The sequence below is a fragment of the Panthera leo genome, chromosome E2, assembly GCF_018350215.1.
Source record: "Panthera leo isolate Ple1 chromosome E2, P.leo_Ple1_pat1.1, whole genome shotgun sequence".
Taxonomy (NCBI): domain Eukaryota; kingdom Metazoa; phylum Chordata; class Mammalia; order Carnivora; family Felidae; genus Panthera; species Panthera leo.
The window spans coordinates 37,936,003-37,957,640 of NC_056693.1; the positions used below are offsets into that span (position 1 = coordinate 37,936,003).

At 38.0% G+C, this 21,638-nt stretch overlaps 1 protein-coding gene across 3 annotated transcripts in view; it reads right to left on the reverse strand.

The window, feature by feature from the left end:
* Positions 1 to 21,638, reverse strand: part of CDH8 (cadherin 8) — a 412,814-nt gene that overhangs the window by 199,139 nt on the left and 192,037 nt on the right. For all 3 annotated transcript variants that reach the window (XM_042918476.1, XM_042918478.1, XM_042918477.1), the window contains exon 4: positions 3,663 to 3,782. In XM_042918476.1, coding sequence (XP_042774410.1) covers positions 3,663 to 3,782 — 120 coding nt within the window. The remainder of the gene's footprint in view (positions 1 to 3,662; positions 3,783 to 21,638) is intronic.

The following is a 21,638-nucleotide window of genomic DNA, read 5'->3' on the forward strand; positions in this document are numbered from 1 at the left end:
TTACCAAGCACATATTAATCCTGCACATTACTGTTTTATTTTTTTTATTTTTTTATTTTTATTTTTGTTAATATATTAAATTTATTGTCAAATTGGTTTCCATACAACACCCAGTGCTCATCCAATCCTGCACATTACTGTTTTAAACATCACATTTGCTGACTTGATAGGGTAAATTTATTTACTCTTTTGTGTTTGCAACATGTTGTGACAGCCACAGAGAACCACTGCTTGGATTTCTCTTTAACAAAGAATTTGCCTAAGAGTATACTTAGCTGACATCTTCCAGCTGAAGCACCTTTAGGGTTAGTGTTAGTTTGCAAGTTGAGGACTCTTCTTCCCAGACACATCAGAGCCAAAGACTGAGCATGGCCAGACTGTATTAAAGCCTACCCATGTTTGTAAATTATGGGTTTCTTTTAAGAGCCATTTTTGCTCCAGGGACGCCCATGGGTTTGGCCAAGATGCTGTCAAATCTGCACTGCCTTTCCTGTTCCTCTCTGTTTAACTTGCATGGGTATCAGATCTGCACTGCAGTATGACGGGCTGCCCTGCCTAATCCTGTTTCAGGTCTCTTATGGGCTGGATGTTAATCTCCCTCCCAAAATTCTTATGTTGAAATGTAATCCCCAATGTGATGACATTTGGGGGCAGGGACTTTAAGACGCATTGCGATCAGGGGCGCCTAGGTGCCTCAGTCAGTTAAGTGGCCAACTTCGGCTCAGGTCATGATCCCACAGTTCGTGAGTTCAAGTGCCACGTCAGGCCCTGTGCTAACAGCTCAGAGCCTGGAGCCTTCTTCGGATTCTGTGTCTCCCTCTCTCTCTGCCCCTCCCCAGCTCATGCTGCCTCTGCCTCTTTCAAAACTAAATAAACATTTAAAAAACTAAAAAGAAAGAAAAAAAAAGAGGCAATGTGATCACTGTATTAATGCTCATATACAAAGAGACGAGGGAGCTAGCTAGCTCTATTTTTACAAGAATACAAGAAGTCTGCCACCTGCAACCTGAAGTGGGCCCTCACTGGAATGCTACCATGCAGGCATCCTGATCTGAGACTTCCAGCCTCAAGAACTGTGAGAAATAAATTTGTTTCTTATAAGCCACCTAGTTTAAGGTATTTTGTTATAGCAGCCAGAACTAAGACAGTGCTTTTTTGATCTTTCATAGCCCTTCCCCACTAAGCCACTTCTTCTCCTCATTCTGTCTCAATGTCTTTTCCAGAGGACATAACTGGTACACATATTTTGGTTGCCAGAAAGTGTATTTACTTTCCATTTGCTTATAAAATAAAAAGCCCAAATCCTCAATGGTCTTTGCCCTTTTTTTCTATATTTTTCTGACATACAAGTTCTAAAAAGTCTTCTTAATCAATTTATGCATAACATGCCCTTTTCTACCACAAACACTCAAAAAAATTCATACCAGTTTCAAAAATATTTTTAAAAACACAGAGAAAGGGACTCACAAAGCAACTTTAGCTTGTATGGGAACAACTTACACTCTGCTTTCATTTGAACACACCTAAGTGTAATTATGCAGGTATTCACACAAAAGTGTTTATATTTCACTTGTACATATTTGTGTTGCAGCAAAAGAACTTAGGCTGACTACTGATTACTGAATTTAGCCTCTATTTCCTTCTGCATTGTGTCTGTTTTAGTTTAAAATCTCAACTTCACTCAACCAATATCGATTAAGCAACTTCTATATACATTCTCAAAGTATCCGTTCTCTCCATTTTATTTCCCACAATGGGTTCTGAATAAACTTTCTAAAATATAAAACCAGATAATTTTGTATCTTTCAAATTAGAAACGATAAAGCTAAAATAAATCTATGTTGAGAAAGACACTCATTATGCTGGGTAAAAATGTAAATATTAAATGTTGCTGACATTTGATTAAGCAAATGGCAATAGATGTCAATGAGACTTAAAAGTACCCAAATCCTCTGACTTACTAGGGGACTTTTATCATCTATACCTCATAGTAATTTATTCTTGATATATGAATTATTTAAATGTGAGCACCATACTCCCTTGTATTTATGTTGAAAGCAAAAATCTGTCTTCCAAAATGGATTGTGTGATACTCAAAGGCTGACATTAGCCTTTGTGAATTTTTCTCCTTACATTTAATTCAATGTCTGGCACACAGTGAATGCTGAATACATTTTTGCTGGATTATGCTGGGCCTGGTGAACAAAATGATCCAAGTAGACAAATAGTCAAGGAGCAAAGGAAAAGACGATTCAACTCCACTTAAGCCATCAACACAGTTTTGTTTTACAGAAGCCTCTGTTCCATAATTATTCCCTAGGAAAGTAAAGTTCAAAGATGGTTTTGAAATTAAGGACCTGGGGATGAGTCCCAGTTTTACTCCCAACTCTGTCACTGTGACTTTGGCCAACAGGACATCTCCAGACTTCTCTCTCTCTCCCTCCCTCCCTTCCTCCCTCCCTCCCTCCCTCCCTCTTTTTTTCTCTCTCTTTCAGCTGACTGCCTTCTCTGACACTTCCCCTAGGGTCATCAAGGAGCCCAAATGAGATGAAGTTTATAACAGACTTCTCTCTTCTCTGAGGAAGAGTATGTAATTATGCCCCTAATTAATGTCTTTTACAAGAGTTCCTTCCTGTTACTAAATCTAAATTCAATTTTAAGACATGACCTATTTATATATAAATTGTACTTTTTCTCACTTTTAAATGCATGAGGATTTTACTCTTTGAGTTTAAAAAAAAAGCAAAGAGAGGCTTTAAATTTTTAATTTATTAATAATTGACTTACTGGTAAGACATGGAAATTTATCTCAATAATACTGAAAACTCATGAATCAGAGAAAATATATTATACCTATACTATACATAGCTATGTATTGAATTTGTCAATTTGGAAAATTTGCAGACCAAACCACAAGACACAGAATAAAAATTCATGCAAAAGACACTGTTATTAATAATTTTTAAGTGTACTATAAAAGTTTTGTTTTGTTGTTGAAACTAACTTAATGATTTCTAAAATCTGTACCACCAGATTCAGGATACTGGTTGGGTCGAATACTGGCAATACTCTTATTACTACCACCACCACTAGGTCATAAAGATCTCTAACGGGTAGATATCAGTATCCTGATTTATAAATAAGCAACCTAATAGCAAATATAATAATACCCACCCATTGGATGATTACCACATGTCATGCACTATATGGTCGATATTTATTACCCGATTTGATGTTCATTATAACACTATTAAATAGATTCCATACCCAATTTATAGATAGGGGAATTGAAACTTAAAAAAGATTTGTAAGTATTACTCACAAAGAATCACAGAGCCAATAAGCAACTGGCTTTATTCTTAAATCTGATATTTAAGTGTGCCTGATGTATAAACACATTTTTCCCCCAGGATGAAAAATGGTGCCAGGCCATCTGTTAAATAGGTGATATTCTATAATGGGTCTGCAATTTGTTTTAATCAGTATCAAAATGATTGTTGGGCTTGCCATGTAGCACACATTGCACAGGAATAACACATTCAAATATTATTGATACAGGCAGTGAAGTACTTAACCATGACATTTCATAATCCAAATCCCAAGAAAAGTGTTTCCCTGAAGCAATAACATGGTAAATAGAATTCAAAATTTAGGCCACAAACCTGTCTCAGGCTCAATGGAAAAATAAGGCTGCCCTTCCAAGATACTATAAACCAACTTTGCACTGTTTCCATAAACTGGGTCATCAGCATCAGTAGCTGTTACATTAGTGACAGACGTACCTAAAAAAAAGAAAGAAAGAAAGAAAGAAAGAAAGAAAGAAAGAAAGAAAGAAAGAAAGAAAGAGGGAAAAAAGAAGAAAAAGAGGGAGAGAAAAGATAATAATTAACACATTATCCTTTGCCAAGAGCTAAATTTTGCCAAGCATATCATACAGAAATCCATGTGTGGGAATAAGGAAAATAAGAAATCTCTTCAAAAACTACTCTGTCATAACTTCAAAACTATCCAAGTCTTTTAAAAGAATGAGTACTGCTGGGCTGGAGCACTATATAAAGATAACCCTTTTAGAATAAATATTATTTAAGATTCTTTTTTGTTTTCATTTTAAAGACACCTATCAGATTCATGTGGGCTTGGAGGATATGGAAAGGAAAAATATCAAAGAAACATGAAACACAAAATTACTCATATCACATGTAACATTTAAGTTTTGCAAAACTAAACTGAAGACACCTGAATAAAATGGCTGCTAGAAAAACTGCACAGAAATATCAGAGGAATATTTCATTCATTTTATCTAATTCTTTACAATATAAAATTAGATTGGAACCACCAATTAATTAACATGTTTAGGTAATTACGCCTTATGGATAATAGAATCAAAACTTTTTTTTTTTTTTTCGGATTCATTTTCTTTGTGTTATTCACTCATTCCTTCAGCAATTGAGCACATACAGCTTGCCTGATATGAAGTAAAGATACTAAGATAAGATCTACACTGAAGGAGTATACAGTTTGGTGGTGGAAGGGAAGAAGAGGGGACTGGTGCACACACACATAAAAATTCAGCTGAATGCAATAGCACCATGTCTGGAACTCTCACTCCACAGAAAGGGCGGGCAGGGACAGGACAGCTTTCTGTGAGACGTTGCATTTGACTTACATTATTAAAGACAGGTAGAGTTTAATCATGAGAATGGCAGGGAAGGAATTCCAAGCAATAAGTCAAGCATAAGTAAAGGCAAAGTAGTCTGAAAGACTGTGTGAAATTCTGGAAACTGCTAAAACTGGGAGCAATTGGAGATGTCTGGTGTGGTGACAGGCTTCAAGTTCTGTGAGGACAGGGTCAATGTCCTTAATCCAGTAAGGGTTGGACACATAATACAGTAAAACCCTGGATGGTAAGTAACTTGTTCTGTGAGTGTTCCACAAGACGAGCAAACATTTCTAATAAATTTTAACTCGATTAACGAGCAATGTCTTGCAATACAAGAAGTGTGTGATGCTGAATTTCACATGATCACAACTGAGCCAATGGTTCTTGAAATTTGCTTTGATATACAAGTGCTTTGGATTACAAGAATGGTTCTGGAAGGGAATTATGCTTGCCAACCAAGGTTTTACTGTAATTATCAAACACTGATAATTGAATGAATGGGCAAATGAATAAATCATCTGATGATTTAACGACAAATGGTATCTAAGTGTCACAGAGAAGCTCCCTAGCAAGTAGACTCTCAGATTAATGGCAGAATTTTTTTTAATGTTTATTTACTTTTGAGAGAGACAGAGACAGAATGCGAGTGGGTTAGGAGCAGAGAGAGAGGGAGACACAGAATCCGAGGCAGGCTCCAGCCTCTGAGCTGTCAGCATAGAGCCCAATGCGGGGCTCAAACTCACAAGCTGTGAGATCACAGCACGAGCTGAAGTTGGCCGCTCAACTGACTGAGCCACCCAGATGCTCCTAATTGCAGAATTTTTACCAGGGAGTTCTCTTCAACTGATACCTGTGGGGAAATGAACAGGACAATATTGGGTGGAACCAGCCCTTGGTCTGTGATGCACTCACAGACTCCAGTGGCTACTCTATACCTGACATGGTCATTGAGGAAATGGGGCCAGACCTTTAGACTCCAGCACTGTCCAGTTATTGGATGTGGGAACCCCTCTGAGAATGGAGGCTTGGTCTTGGGTCATGCAGCTCTCTTCAGCTGGATGACCTTCAGCTCTGAGATGCCAGTCATCAACACTCTCAAGCAGCATGGGGGAAGAATGTTTCAATTTGAAGGGCGGATCTGAGTAGCATACCTCCATGTTTACTGAAATAGGATAGAGCTTTTGCAAGATCTTGCCAATCAAAATGTTATTAAGGGTTTTGAATTACGGTCACTATACATGAAAATGTAGTAATACTATTCATTGAGCGGTTGATAGTCCTGTAAAATTGGAATTTCTACTCAGCATTATGATTCAGAGGTGCTACAAAATCTACAGTGATAAAAAAAAAAAAAAAAAACACCTCATGTTGGTCTTGTAATACATTCCATCAGACACTGGGAACAATATCAAAGAAAAAAATAAGACTCACTTTCGAAAATAACTCATCAACTAGCTGGTAAAGATGAGCACGTGAAAGTACAATATTTGTAGTTATTTGAATATTGTGTGGGATGGAAAAGAAATGGAGGAAAAACCTTCCAGGTAAGAGGAAGAAAGCGAAATAAATACATTTTAGGAGGAGATCTGATTGGAAAAATCAGTCATCAAGCTAACTTTGGAGAGGCAAGCTGGAGTGCAAAATGCAGAGGTCAGTTGAGTGCCCAGATGGGGAGTATTGGCTCTTCCTGTAGGAAACAGAGAAGGTATTTCAGTGAGAGACCGATCCTATGCTGTTCTCCTGGATTAGTGCCCCCAGATTTAACTGGAGCAAGCGATATACAAGATTAGGAGATCAGACTAGATATGCGGTTACAGCAGTAGTCCAGTTAGGGGGGTGATAAAACATTAACAATAAATATGGATCTTGATGCTCATTTTCTTGATTTCACCCTTGTACTAAGTTTCCATAAGATGTTCAAATGAGGGTAAAGTGAGTGAGGGGTATGCAGAACTCTTTCTGTCCCTTTTCTCTAAGTCTAAGAATAGTTCGGAAAAAGTTAAAGAAAAAAAAAAAAGAATGAATAGCAAGAAAAAGACTCAGGAGTTACTGAGAGCTAATAGTCCAGAGATTCATAAGAAAGGGTGAACTCTTCCAAGCAGAAGACTGTGAAATAATTGTTTGTTTTGCTTTGTTGAGTTGTCTTATTTTTTTTTTTTTAGGAGAAATGCTCCCCCCCACCATTATGAAGTAACACATTATCATTGTTTGAGAAAAATGAACTCAAATATGATGTTAAGCTAATTCTGTTCTAACCACTGCCTAGGCACAGGAAACAAAGAAGTGAACAAATAGTCAAAAATTCCTATCATCACTAAAATTACCTGCCAGTAGGTGACTTAAATTGAGAAACACCTTTATGCAGAAAAATAAATCAATCAAACACATTTGTGAACAATGACAGAATCACTGCATATATGTGTGCAGTGGGTGTGTTTGGGTGGAGAAGTATGTGGGTCACGGTTTTGCAGATGGGATACTTCCAATCTACGCTGAAACAATTACTCGTCTCTTTGGGCAAATCATTTAACCTGCCTCACCCACCAATCTCAAATCTACAATACACATCAGAATTATTGTGAGTCACACTAAATAATCTATATAGACGCTGAGCACAGAAATGACCACATGCTAAGCCTATGAGCACCAACTCTGCCTACATTTTAGAATCTGGGTTGAAAAACATTTAGATCTTTGGGGTACCTTTCAGATCTATGGCATGGCAATATGGGGATGGTGGTGGAGTATTTTTAAAAGTCTTCTCAGGCAACTCTTAAGTAAAGTCATTGTTCAGAATGACTGTAGTGGGTCCCGGACTTTTTTATAATTTGACTTCACTCCCCTACAAAGAAACATTAATTTCTATCATGATTATTCTGAAGAATTCTCACTCAGATTTGTTTATATATTGAAGGTTTTTTTAATCCATTCATAGTGCATAAAGGCCCACGGAGATGATTTTTCCTTAAATGGAATTTAGGGATCTTTCCTGGGAACTTCACTAATGCCAGACTGATGATGATTCTATTTGTTTTCATTGATTACTGTAACCTGATGTTCTTTTATTGTCCCATCACATTACCAAACACTGAGGCAGGAGGAAGGGACCAGATTTCCATAATTTCCATGTTCTGTGATTTAGTTTTTTGCATATCTGAAGACAATCATTTTTCATTCTGCACACCTTAAAGTTCTGTGAGAGAATCAAATGGGATGATATTAAGTAGAGAAAAGAGACTAAGAAGATAAATTTGGAGTCATACTATGTTGAACCGGAACACTTGTTTTATACCCATGTTCAACTTCTAGGAGTCCTGTGTCCTTGGCCAAAGAAACAAAACTTTTCTAAGCTTTGATTTCTTAATCTGCAAAAAGGAAGGTAAAATAACTGCTATGGCCTAGGCTTGTTAAGATAATTAAATGTAATAAGTTATGCAAACAGTAATGAAGAGTCATTGACATTTTATATTTCTGAGACCTTGCTGTCACTGTTATTATATGTACATTATGTGTATGTGCATGAGAGACTGAAAAACAAACTCATCTTTTATCATTTTAAGTGGTGGTGGGTGCTGTCATTTCTAAGTGTTGTGCTTAATTAATAGTAGTATATTTCCTTAAATTTGAGGGGAAAACACAGAAAGACTTTCCCAAATGTAACAATATGTTCATGCCCTTAATAAGAAACTAACTTAGAAAATATACATACACACTCACTCCATCTCACTTGCTCCCATCTAGTTTATCTCACGTCAGTTTCCTCTGTAGTATAAAACTGCTGTGGACTCAAAAGTAAACTGTGTTTGGATGTAGCAAGCACAAGGGCCAGGCAGTGGGCACATCATCAGCACAAGTTTCTCACTGTTATGTGAATGGGTGGCATTCAAATCAATGCCCTATCTCTCGGCCCATGCAAATCCCATACTCTTTTGAAGATGAACTACTGTCCCGAGCAATGCGACGTAGCTAAGGCAAGATTTTACCCACATCCTCATCCATGATATTTCTGCCTGATGTCTGGCTTCCCGGGAAATCCACATCCTTCAACTTTAGACATCTGGAAATGAAAAGGCAGCTCTACTTCCCGTCAAGGATAATATTTCTCCTAATAGTGATTCAAGACTGTTGATGCACCTGTACACTGGAATAGATGTGTGTAGAGGTTTTGTGGATGCATTTGTCAAGTGATTACCCAGAGGGGGGAAAATGGATGCTTTGAGGTTAATCTTGCAGCAGAAAAGATTTCTAGTCAAGCTGTGGTGTCGGCTTCTCCATGGAAATGCATGCAGAATGCAGACCACAGAGGCAAATTGAAAAGTGTAAACCTTGCAGGATAATGTTTCTTCAAAGCGGCAAGTGTTGGTGTGTGATAAATAGGACCCTGCGTAATACCCAGGAAATATAACAACAGGATTCTCTGTTTGTGTTTTCATTTGGAACTGTTTCTGTCCCTTTGTCGAGGATACAAGAGACTCATTTAGCTGGTGACTATAAATTTGACACTGTGCCATTTCTCCAAGAAAGCCCCTATTATAATCCAACTTGATGCCGATCCTAATTATAATAATATAGCCGTTGTATTTCCAGCTGTTGTCAACAAAAATGATCCCTGTCACCACAATGCATCCTGCTGTATCAATTCACGTATGAATACGTCAATTCCAAGGTGCATTCTGCTTTTAATAAGCCCATTTTTCTGCATTTAGTTTCTTGTATAAGTGATATTTGCCAACATGCACTTGGATTTTAATTAACAGAAGGCTCACGGTATCATTTGCCTCCTGCCACACCTGAAAGTTCCCTCCCGTTAGCAGCAGGGCCCACAAGTCTTCCCCCTATAATGACAGCAAACACTACAAGCAAAATTAACCATCAAAAATTTTACACTGTCAGGTTAGAGGTTCCAGTTTGCTGACAAACTAAGATGAAAGGCCTTCGGGAAAATAAGATGTTGGGTTTGGGTAGTGCAGCTCTGTTAGCTAGACTATACTTTTTTATGAGCAAGTCAGCACACCAATTCTGCACATTATTCAGAAAGAAAAATGCTGGTGCTGACACCCTGAGCAGGAAAACAAAGGTTTGGTGCAGCGTGAAAATGCGCACACTGGAAAAGCGAAAACTCTTATGATGAGAAGAACATAAACCCCATTTGCAAAGAGTCATTTGCAATCCATTTTCAGAGAATAAGCGTTCTGATAGCAGGTGGGAAAATAAAGCAGCAGAACCCCTGCAATTACTGAAATTCAGAAAGGTGTATGTTCCTGGCCTTCCTGCTACCATCTTCAAACTTTTGCTTTGACCTTCTGGCTACCCAGATGCAAGCTCAGTACGTAAAGTCCATGGATAGAGTGCCCCGCGTTATCATCTGAAAACGTCTTCCTTAAACATTCACACATTCCGAAGATCAGAGGCCTAACGGGTCACAGCAATGATGCAGCAGGCATTGGTTATTTTAATAAAATGAAACCCTCAGCCCATCTTCCCTCATCCTCCTTGTTAATTCTCCCAAGTACTAGGCAATACAAGAGGTAGTGAGGCACAGGTGTTGCCATGGCAACGTTTTTTGGTTGTTGTTGAATAGCAGAGCAATAATTTCTTAAGGCCTGTGTAACTTGTTGACGTTTAAATTATCCCTTACTAGAAGCTGAAGCATCGGCCCTGGATGTTTTAAACGTGTGATGCCAAATCCATTATTTTTTCACTTTTATGGAAATGTGCTTTGGGATACCTCTGTGCATGATGGCTGTGTAATTCTAGAGCGTTTTTCATTGTTTATTTTGTTCCTCCCACCCCCCAAGTTACAAGAGAACCCAGACCTAATATGCTTACAGAAAAGCTGAGAGTAAATGCAGGCAGCCGATGCAGTTTTCTTCACGTCCCTCCAACTGACACCATAGTCTTCAACATTACTTTCTCCTGAAGGGCCTCAAGCAAATCCTCCAAGTGCGAAGATGGCCTAAATCCTACCAGGAGCTTTTTTTCCCCCCCAGTTTTGCTATTTAATTATAGAAGACATATGCCAAATATCCAAACCTCCAAGGGCCGCCTTAGGGGATCTTTGGAGGATGAGGAGGATTAACATGGATCAGTAAAATTTATGGCTTGTTTTTTTTAACCCTACACATGGAAAATTCTTTCTCAACCAAGCTCTGAGGGAAATAAATAGTGAGATGTGCCACCTGGAAGCAAGAAGACAGATTTTACTTCCTTCTAGGAAGTTCTGCTCTGAACAACCACTGGTTAAACTAGGGAAGTTACAGTCAGGGTGAGAAGAGAAGATCAAACCCTTTTCTTCTTTTTTGGTGATCCATCTTGCAATTTATAAGAGCCAATTAAACAGGAGGCAAGGGCAGCACGGGTTTGCCATTTCATTTCAGAAAACGGTCTTTAAGACATACACCACACAATGAAATCCTGAACAGTCACTTCCTCCTCTATCATCTTTTGCAAAGGTCTAACCATTGCTCACTGGGTGTTCTTCTCACGTGCCAACTCTCAGCCTGTAGTAAAATGTTGCTGCCAGATACTATATGCTCCAAATTGATTTTATTATGGGAACAGGGACAGATTCTTAACTGCAGTCAGGCGGATGGACAGCACCGAAATGCATCCTGTCATTTCTCTGGCTCTATGATTTGGGACATAAACTGGGGAAATAAAATTCCATTTCCATATTTTATTCTGGAGCATTTAGAGGTATAAACAGTTTTGTAACTTAATGCAACATCCATACACACTCAACATTGTGTTTATAAAATGAGCTCAAAACTTTCTGGAACAATTAAACACTTCAGGAAACGCATTCAAGCACACAGATGTCTCGTATCCACCCATGCATCATTCCCGCGAACATCTGTAATGTGCATTGGGTGAGAGAAGTGAAAAATATTGGACGAAAATGTGTAACTGTAAAGTCTCAGCCATGTTTACTATGCACAGGAGAAAAGTACCTTCCGTGTTTCTCACAAACAGCGCCAGAACGGTGGCCTACCCACTGCTTTTGCAAACAGATAATGAGGACGATTGGAAGCCTGGTTGTAAAAACTAATAACCTGTCTGTTTTACGGTTCCGTGTGCATAAATAAACTCTTTCAGAATCAGAATGACTCTTATAGTACAATGGGACAAAAAAGTATGCTTTCTTTTCTTAGGCTGCCTATTCCCAGCTATCAAGCCTTCGCTAATCTGTTACCTATGGAATGAAATCCTACAAATACCTAAGAAGTAAACTATCATCATTTATGCTTTAGACTGGCAGCTACTTCCATCCTGACCTTGCAAAATTATGCTACCAGGGGCTCTGTGGGTACCTTCTACAATGTGTCAGGGTTGCAGTCGGTGGAAGCTTCCTTCATTATATTTTAGTATATGAACTCATTCATTCCCTCACACAAAGGCTATTTGCATGGTAGGTGCTGTATGCTGAGCTCTGAGTTAGACGTGGAGGGCAAAAGAATGTGCAGCAGTCAGAATTTCTGTCCCGAGAGGGTTTGACGATTATTTTAGCAATGTTTTCACAGGGTTTCACCGTAACAGGAAACTGCAAATCTTTGTAAAATTTATTTCTAGAAGGCATCAGCACGATGTTGTGGAACACAGGCATATGCTACAATTATAGTGTCAGAAGTTTTGCTCACATCCTCTTATTATTGGACTGAGGTCACATTCTCTATCAATGACTTGTCACTCTCCTGCAGCCAGGATTGTTCTTTTACATCTAGGAGACTCAGTTTCCTAATTTAAAAATGGGAGTATCATTTTTATGATATGACTACTTCATAGTCTTATTCTGCTCCATATGGATAAACAATCAGGATTCCCTGGATGAGGGGACACTATCTGGAGCTGACCCATGGCTCTCTGTGGCATCCTACCTGGACATGTGCACATTTGCTGAAAGATGAATTTGAGCTTAAGAGGCATGAGAACAAAATTATAACCACTCAAGTGGCTGTTCTTTTTTTATTCTTTTTAGAATGAGCTTAATTCTCTAGTTAAAAGCTGGGAGTTTTAAAACTGACAGTGTAGTTGTGACTATAATCTCTTCCTTTACATCTCCCCCCTCCACCTTTGCTGACATATAACTGACAAAAAAAAATTGTAATATATTTAAAGCAGTCTACAATGTAATGGTTTGATATATGTAGACATTGTGAAATGATTACCACAATCAAATTAATGAACACATCCACCAACCACCTCACATGGTTACTTTCTACCCCCCATCCCCACCCCCTCAACTCAAAGACAAAATGAGGAACTCTCCTATCAAATTTCACATGCGCCCAAGTGAAAAACCACTGAACCACTGAGCTACTGAGAAGGCAAAGTCTTAGACAAAAACAGGCTTAATTGAAATATCATTCTAGAGAAATGGCTTCAGGGACTTTTCTTTAACTCACCCCGAATATGCCATCCTATACATGCTGGCATCCATGATGCCCGTAGCGGAAAAGGAGGGGAGTTGGGCTTATTTGGGCCCTTCGCTATCACACTATATTTTCAGTGAGCTCCTACTATGTGCTGAGCCTTATTTTAGGCACCTAAGAGGCTTTATAGTTAGAAGAGTTTTGCTGTCTTGAAGGGCACACCAGGGGGTGACCAGAAAATAACAGGACTAACCAGTGATAAAGTGCTGTAGGGGAGACAAAGACAGTGTGAGTCACACTGGAGGGGCAGCTAAACAGCAAAGGCAAGGTTTCCGGAAGGAGGGAGCAATGATACTGAGGTTACATTTAAGAACAAGGATGCTCTTGAGTCAAAGTTCAGAGGTGGGGTTGCAAATCAGGAAGAATCCCCATGAAGGAGGTTGATAAGTTTGGAACTTATCTCAGGAAAACAGAATGTCAGAAAAGGGTTTTCAACATTCTTTTACACCAGAGGTTTCTAATCTTCCCAATTATTATTGTTTTTAACCCACAGACTTGCTCAAGTACATTCCTATGATTGCCCAACACATCTGCCTAACTCATGGAGACCCAGATTCAAGATTTAGTTGTCCCCAAGCTGAACTGTCCCCTCTTCTGAACTCTAAAAATACTTCATTTGACTGTCCCTGGGAACATCTTTTCCTTTTATATTTACATTGCAGCATGCACAGATTTTTTCCTTCCAGACTGAAAGTTGTTTGTTTTTTTTTTTTTTAATATTTATTTTTGAGAGAGAGAGCAAGTGAGAGCGAGCAAGCAGGGTAGGGGCAGAAAAAGGGAGATGCAGAATCTGAAGCGGGCTCCAGGCTCTGAGCTATCAGCACAGAGTTGGATGTGGGCCTCGAACTCATGAACTCTCAGATCATGACCCGAGCCGAAGTCGGACGCTTAACCGACTGAGCCTCCTAGGTGCCCCTGAAAGCTTCTTGAAAACAATATTCTTTCTTATTCTCTCAAACTTTCCCATCTGACCCTCCTCTGCAGAATTAGCCCACTCCTCTGCAAGGTGGCCTCATCCTTTATTTATATAAGAGGTACAGCTCTACATCATCCTAGGGGTACAAGCACTAAGAACAATGCCTGTTATAAAATATTTATTCTTTTAATCTTTGCAACAAGCCTTGGAACATCTGTTAAGATGATCTCCATTCAAACAGAAAAGGGTAAAACCTATATTCAAAACCAGTTACAGAGGTTCCCAGCCTTTATAACTATGATACTGGTTCTGAATTTTCTATCTTCAAGTACAGAGAACTTGGCCTAATATTTTTATTTTTCTCTCCAGCAACTGAGAAAGCGAAATAAATATTTGTTAAATAGATGAGTGAATGAATGAATGAATGAATGAATGAATGGTTCTTTTCTATAGGAAGACACATTCAATGATTAAGAGGAGTCTGGTCCATTGATCTTTTGAATTATTTGTTTCTACTGTTTTGTCTTATTTTCATATTTTATAAATTCATTAGAAAATAAACAATAGGAATTTTTCCTCCTCTTAAGAGGGGAGTCTTGACTCCCTAAAGATGGGCCCACTCTTGTGGCTATAAATAAAACCTAGTATAATACCAGTTCCTTATATGAGCTTCATGAAAACTTCCTGTAGAAGAATTGACAGCCTGAAGATTTTATTTGGGGTCTGAGAAGGTAGAAAGTGTCTTTACCAGGGGTAAAGTGTCTTTACCAGAAACTGGGAAGAAGGGCAATGATGTTAAGTTCCATGGGTGACAAAGTGAAGCCTCTCTAGGTTTTACAATCCTGCATCTAGGAAGGCTGCAGCCACATCTGTGAAGGCGAATCTGTAAGAGCCCAAGTCTGAAAATTGGGCATCACAGGTTACCTTATCATTGTGTGAAAGAACAGCCCCAAAGCTTCCTTCCAGGCAAGGCAAGCATGGTTCTGGCAAAGAACTGGACTAGGAGATTCTATTCAAGTGTGAATCAACAAAATCATCTGATACTGAAGAGCAGTAGCAATGGTCAGGGATGGAGTCCTAGGAGAGGGGACAGGATGGAGGAGAGTGGAGGAAGATTAATCTCTCCTTCCCTACTGAGGAAATGTGGTAGGCCCTTTCCTGCATGAATAAATCTTTTGGAATTTTCCTATGTTTGATGAAAAAACAAGGACCTTCTGCCTATCTTGCTAGAATGTGCTTAAGGAAATTCTACTTAAACTGGAGAAAATAAAGACCGCATTTCTTGAACCTGAGTCACTCCCTGCTAGATGTTCCACTAGTATTGTATAGGGAAGTCCTTTAATGCCTATTATTAAAAAAAAAAAAAAAATCACTAACAGGATACTATGGACTGCATTTTGTGTTCCCCCCAAATTTATATGTTGAAATATTTACCCCCAATGGGATAATTTTAGGAGATGGGACTGTGGGGGAAATAACTAGGTCATGAGGGTAAGGTCTTTATAATGGGATTAGTGACTATTTCTTTTTTTAAATCCAAGTTAGCTAACATATGGTATAATAATGTTTTCAGGAATAGAATTTAGTGATTCATCACTTACATATAACACTCAGTGCTCATCCCACAAGGGTCCTCCTTAATGCCCATTACCCATTTAGCCCAACCCTGTATTCAAAACCCCTCCAGCAACGCTCAGTTTGTTCTCCATATTTAAGCATCTCTTACATTTTGCCTGTGTTTATCTTAGTTTTCCTTCCTTTCCCTTATGTTCATCTGTTTTGTCTCTTAAATTCCACATGAGTTAAGTCATATGATATTTGTCTTTCTATGAATGACTTACTTTACATAGCATAATAAATTCTAGTTCCACCCACGTTGTTGCAAATGGCAAGATTTCATTCTTTCTGATTGTCATGTAATATTCTAGTGTGTGTGTGTGTGTGTGTGTGTGTATCTATATAGATATAGACATAGACATAGATATAGATATAGATATAGATATAGATATAGATATAGACAGAGATATAGACAGAGATATAGACAGAGATATAGACAGAGATAGAGATAGAGATAGATAGATAAATAGATAGATCTTCTTTATCCATTCATCAGTTGCTGGACATTTGGGATGCCCCTATCTTTTGGCTACTATTAGTAGTGCTGTTATAAACACTGGGGTGTATATGCCCCTTCAAATCAGCATTTTTGTATCCTTTGTATAAATACCTAGTAGTGCAATTGCTAGGTCATAGGGTACCTCTATTTTTAATTTTTTGAGGAACCTCCATACTGTTCTCCAGAGTGGCTGCACCAGTTTGTATTCCTACCAGCAGTGTAAAAGAGTTCTTCTTTCTCAGCATCCTCACCAACATCTGTTGTTGCCTGAGTTGTTAATGTAAGCCATTCTGACTGGCGTGAGGTGGTATCTCTCAGTGTGGTTTTGACTTGTATTTCCCTGACAATGAGTGATGTTGAGCATCTTTTCATGTGTCTGTTAGCCATCTGGATGTCTTCTTTGGAAAAGTGTCTGTTCATGTCTTTTGCCCATTTCATCACTGGAGTATTTGTTTTTTGGGTGTTGAGTTTGGTAAGTTCTTTAGAGATTTCGGATACTAACCCTTTATCTGATATGTCATTTGCAAATATCTTCTCCCATTGCCTTTTAATTTTGTTGATTGTTTCCTTCCCTATGTAGAAGCTTTTCACCTTGGTGAAGCTCTAATAGTTCATTTTTGCTTTTATTTCCTTTGCTTCAGTCAACATGCTTAGTAAGAAATTACTGCAGCTGAGGTCAAAGAGGTTTTTGCCTCTTTTACCCTCTAGGATTTTGAAGGTTTCCTGTCTTACTTTTAGGTATTTCCTCCATTTTGGTTTTGTGTATCGTTAAGAAAATGGTCCAGTTTTCTCAACACCACTTGCTAAAGAGACTGTCTTTTTTTCCAGTGGATATTCTTTCCTGCCTTGTCAAAGATTAGTTGGCCATACATTTTTGGGTCCATTTCTTGGTTCTTTATTCTGTTCTACTGATCTGTGTCTCTCTTTGTGCCAGTACCATACTGTCTTAATGATTACAGCTTAGTAATACAGCTTGAAGTCCAGAATTGTGATGCCTCCAGCTTTAGTTTTCTTTTTCAACATTACCCTGGCTATTTGGAGTCTTTTCTGGCTCCATGAAAATTTTAGAATTGTTTGTTATAGCTCTGTGAAAAATGCTCGTGTTTTTTTTATAGGTATTGCACTGAATGTGTAGATTGCTTTGGGTAGTGGGATTAGTGACCTTATAAGAAGAGGCAAAAGAATGTGCCTCTCTCTCTCTCCCCCCCTGCTCTCTATCATGTGAAAACATGGCAAGAAGACAGCCACCTGCAAAGTAGGAAGTAGGTTCTATCAGATACTGGATCTTCTGATCTTGGACTTCCCAGCTTCCATAACTGTGAGAAATAAATACTTGTTGTTTAAGTCACTCAGGCTGTGGTAGTTTTTGATCACAGTCCTGACTAAGACACAGTATATTGCCATCTCTTATTACCAGGGTCTAGATTATAATTTAAGAAGCTGTCATTCAATTCTAGTTCCACCTGACCCAAAATCAACACTTCTACTGTATTAAACAAACAAAAAAACCACAGAGATATACAGTATCTGTATTCTGGTATTAGTATATTTTATATCAAATTTTACTTCTGATAAACACATTGACTTCCAATCTGAATAGAGTTACAGATATACCACCTATCCTAATTTCAAATTCTAATTGGAACAATTATCTCCAACTATGTGCTACATACTCACTATGCAGTATCCTTTACCTTCCCTTACTCATTTTTACACTAAATATACCTATTAACCTGATACTGTTGTCTCCCAACACACTCAAAAGTATGGAAAACCACGTGCAACGAAGCTAAATACATGTAGTGAGGCATATAGTAAGTGAAGAAATGCTATTCTAACTCACTTTTCTTCTTTCCTCAAACCCAGATAATTCAACTCTAAAGTTCCAGCACCTTACCATAAACAGTCAAGTTTAGATGCGTGTCTAAAACCTGACCATACAACTCAGAAATCCACACATATATAATCCTTACAAATAACCAGCCTTGGCAAGAAAATTTCACCTTAAAGAAAGTTATTGAAAAGATTTGAAATCAAGTCTATTGAGGTCAATTCCTAACCCCATCCTTGGTAACTCTGGTGCTAACCTCTCATTCCTACATGTAGGAATTCTGGGACTGCAGTTAACAGCCTCTTTTCTTTCCCCCAGTTCATATTAACATATATGTGAGAAAAAAAGTCTTCTACAATTATACTTGAGAAGTTTTATGCAGTCACATTAAATAAGCAGACTGTAGCATGAAAACAAAATTACTAGAAGAATGAAGTGAGACCTTGATACCTGTATACCTGTACAGAGTTTGGGAGAAATGTATTCAAAACTCTGCCTTACTTCAAATCTTGACAAAAACAAAAGAATATGTGAAAGGCTAGGGAGGCAATGAGTTTACAAAAAGTGACTAAGGATCTGCCAACATCTTGAGTGGTTTTCAAATGGAGAGGATGGAAAGGGGAACAAAGAGGGAGAGAGGGTGAGACAGAGAGAAACAGAACAATGATGTTTCTGGTCCTGAAGACATAAAGCTGAATCTGAAGGGACCATACCTTTAAAGAGTTCAACAAAACAGCACGAGGAAGTTGAATTAATTTTTCATCTCTTCATCTTATTCTTCTGTATCTGTTTGTGTGTATCCTTTTCTCTCTTTATTCTCCTTTCCTTAGTTCCTTCCTCTCATCCTACAGACATTTATCGATTGTTGGACACCATCAAACCGTGCTTGGCCCTGGGGTTTTAAAAATGAATATAGGTCCTTCATGGCCTGAGAGGAGGGCTCACAGACGAACACGGGGAGAGTTATGGAAAGAAACATCACCACACAGTCTATAACTTAGTTTTGTTCAAGGAGTTGTGTATGTGTGCAGAGGAGACTGGTGCCTAGGGAAAAGTGGAAGGCAGACTGGAGGTACGGAAATGCAACCTCTCCTGATGATGTGAAATGACAGGTAGCTCAACTTCAAGGGTATTCTGTGATTTCAGAATACTGACTTGGTCATAAGAAATCAAAGTATTCAATGTCTCTGTATAGTTACGTGATTTTTTTTTAAATTCCATCCACCAATGTTTATCACATTAAGGTAAGACCTCTTCCAAAATTGGGTTTTATTTAAGAAACAAGTCAAAATGTATCAATTTATTTGTACGAAACATTTGGAACTATCAATATTTTCTTAGGTTTGTTTAAAATTTAAGCATGATGTGCTGGGAAAGAGCTTTGCTAGGTGCTCACAAAAGGTACATGTGAACATCGGCAGATTTGAAAGACACACAGAGAATTTGGAGAAACATCAAAGAAACGCCCAACTTTGCTTTAAAAATAAGTGAAATGATCAAGTACCTTGTTCAATTAAGTTGTACTTCCACTCTTCAAGTCTTCCTAGTTACCACAGTTAAGAACCGTAGGAGGGACAGTGAGTGTATACATTTTCTTACAATTGTGCCTTTCCAACTCTATTTCACAACATCTGTGACTTTTTTTTTCCTTTTAACATTTATACTACCTTTGTGTTTACCCTTTGGGCTAATTTGTAGTTGACCCCAGTAATAGAACCCTTTTAACCAACATTTTGTGACAGACAATCATTGATTTAGCAGTCCTGCAGAATGCCTTACAAATCAATGTGTTCAAAGAAGGAACTGATGGGACTTTATAATATCACATCTCATTTTTATCACAAATTTCCAATTTACCAAGTTCCTGTCTCATTATTTATACCAGACAGGGCATGCTGATGAGATACACAACCCGTTCTGTCCCTTTTGGCAATCCATTTATAACTGAAGCACAATTAATATCTTTACAGCTGTTCTCCAGGCAGAAAGAAAAATGTGGCAGCAAGGATTTTGTACATGTTTGAGTATAAATGTGTGAAATGAGGAGTACCGGGATATGTCTAAAAACGGTGGAATCTGAGCTCTTCTTGTTTTTAAATTCTCCAGAGAAATATTTTCAAAACAGTATTTCATACAGGATATGTAGCTACCTTAGCAGCTCTCCCGATTCCCCAGGAAAATAATTAGGAATCGGGATGGTCATTAAATACAAACTTCACTCATGACATTCTTTCAAAGGAAAAGCATGAAGGGAAAATCCACAAATTCCTAAAGAATCCCAAATCATTTTAACTGCTATATTTCCAACTCATTGTCAATTGCCTTTTCTTACTTTCAAATATCAGTCTTTTGTTTTAATTATACTGATCATTACCATCAACTCATTGTCAATTGCCTTTTCTTACTTTCAAATATCAGTCTTTTGTTTTAATTATACTGATCATTACCATCAAAAATAGAGGAAACGCTATACACACACACACACACACACACACACACACACACACACACACGGCCCAAGTATTTACTTGAGGGATTACCTCATTTAGACTTCACATAAACCCTAAAACTTAATCACTTTTAGCTTCTTGAAAAAAAAATAGGAAGAAATAGATACCCAAGAAATGCATATTTTCAATTCATTCATGTGCTCAATTACAGATGTTTTCCATTTGGGTATTTGTAGCATAATAATAATAGCAAGTACCCAAGTAGTTAGTACAGTCAGGGATACAAAACAAAGGATAGATACATACATACATACCTACATACATAGGTATGATGGATACATAGATATGTACATGTAGATATATAGATAGAGTCAAAACATTTGACTTAGTAATTCTATCGCTTTCAAGTTATCCTAAAGAATCCAAAATATGAGCAAGCTTTTTTTTTTTTTCCTTACACGATGGTAGAACAAATGAATACCTATTTAAAAACATTTAGGAGCATCTGGGTGGCTCTGTCAGTTAAGCATCCAACTCTTGATTTCAGCTCAGGTCATGATGTCATGGATCATGAGATCGAGTCCCAGGCTGGGCTCTGTGCTGACAACATAGAGCCTGCTTGGGATTTTCTCTCTCCTCCTCTCTCTGCCCCTCCCTCTTTCTTGCTCTCTCAAAATAAATAAGTAAACCTAAAAAAAATGTAGAATACTATTGGTAATAGTTACAATAATAGCAAACATTAAAATAGTAAAAAAAAAAAAAAACCTGAAGATAAAATAATATATACAAAATGAAAACAGTCAAAGGAAAACAATGACTGTTTATAAAAAGAAAGAAGGGAGGGGAAGGGAAGATAAGAAAAGAAAGGGAGAAGAGAAGAGAAGAGAATGAAAGGAAGAAGGAAAGGAAAGGAAAGGAAAGGAAAAAGAGAAGAGAGAAGAGAGAAGAGAGAAGAGAGAAAAGAGAAAAGAAAAGAAAAGAAAAGAAAAGAAAAGAAAAGAAAAGAAAAGAAGAGAAAAGAAAAAACTAAAATGTTTAGGACACTATCATGGGTTGCCATAACCGACAGATGTGGGACCCATAATCAGAGGCTGACTCTGATTAGGAGCAAATGGCATGCACTATTCTGTGTCTCACTATGTCGTACTACGCTATGCCCTATGTACTGTGTAATATGTACTATACTATATTATTCCCGTATGATGAAACAAAAAAGAATTTAGCAGCTACTTGAGA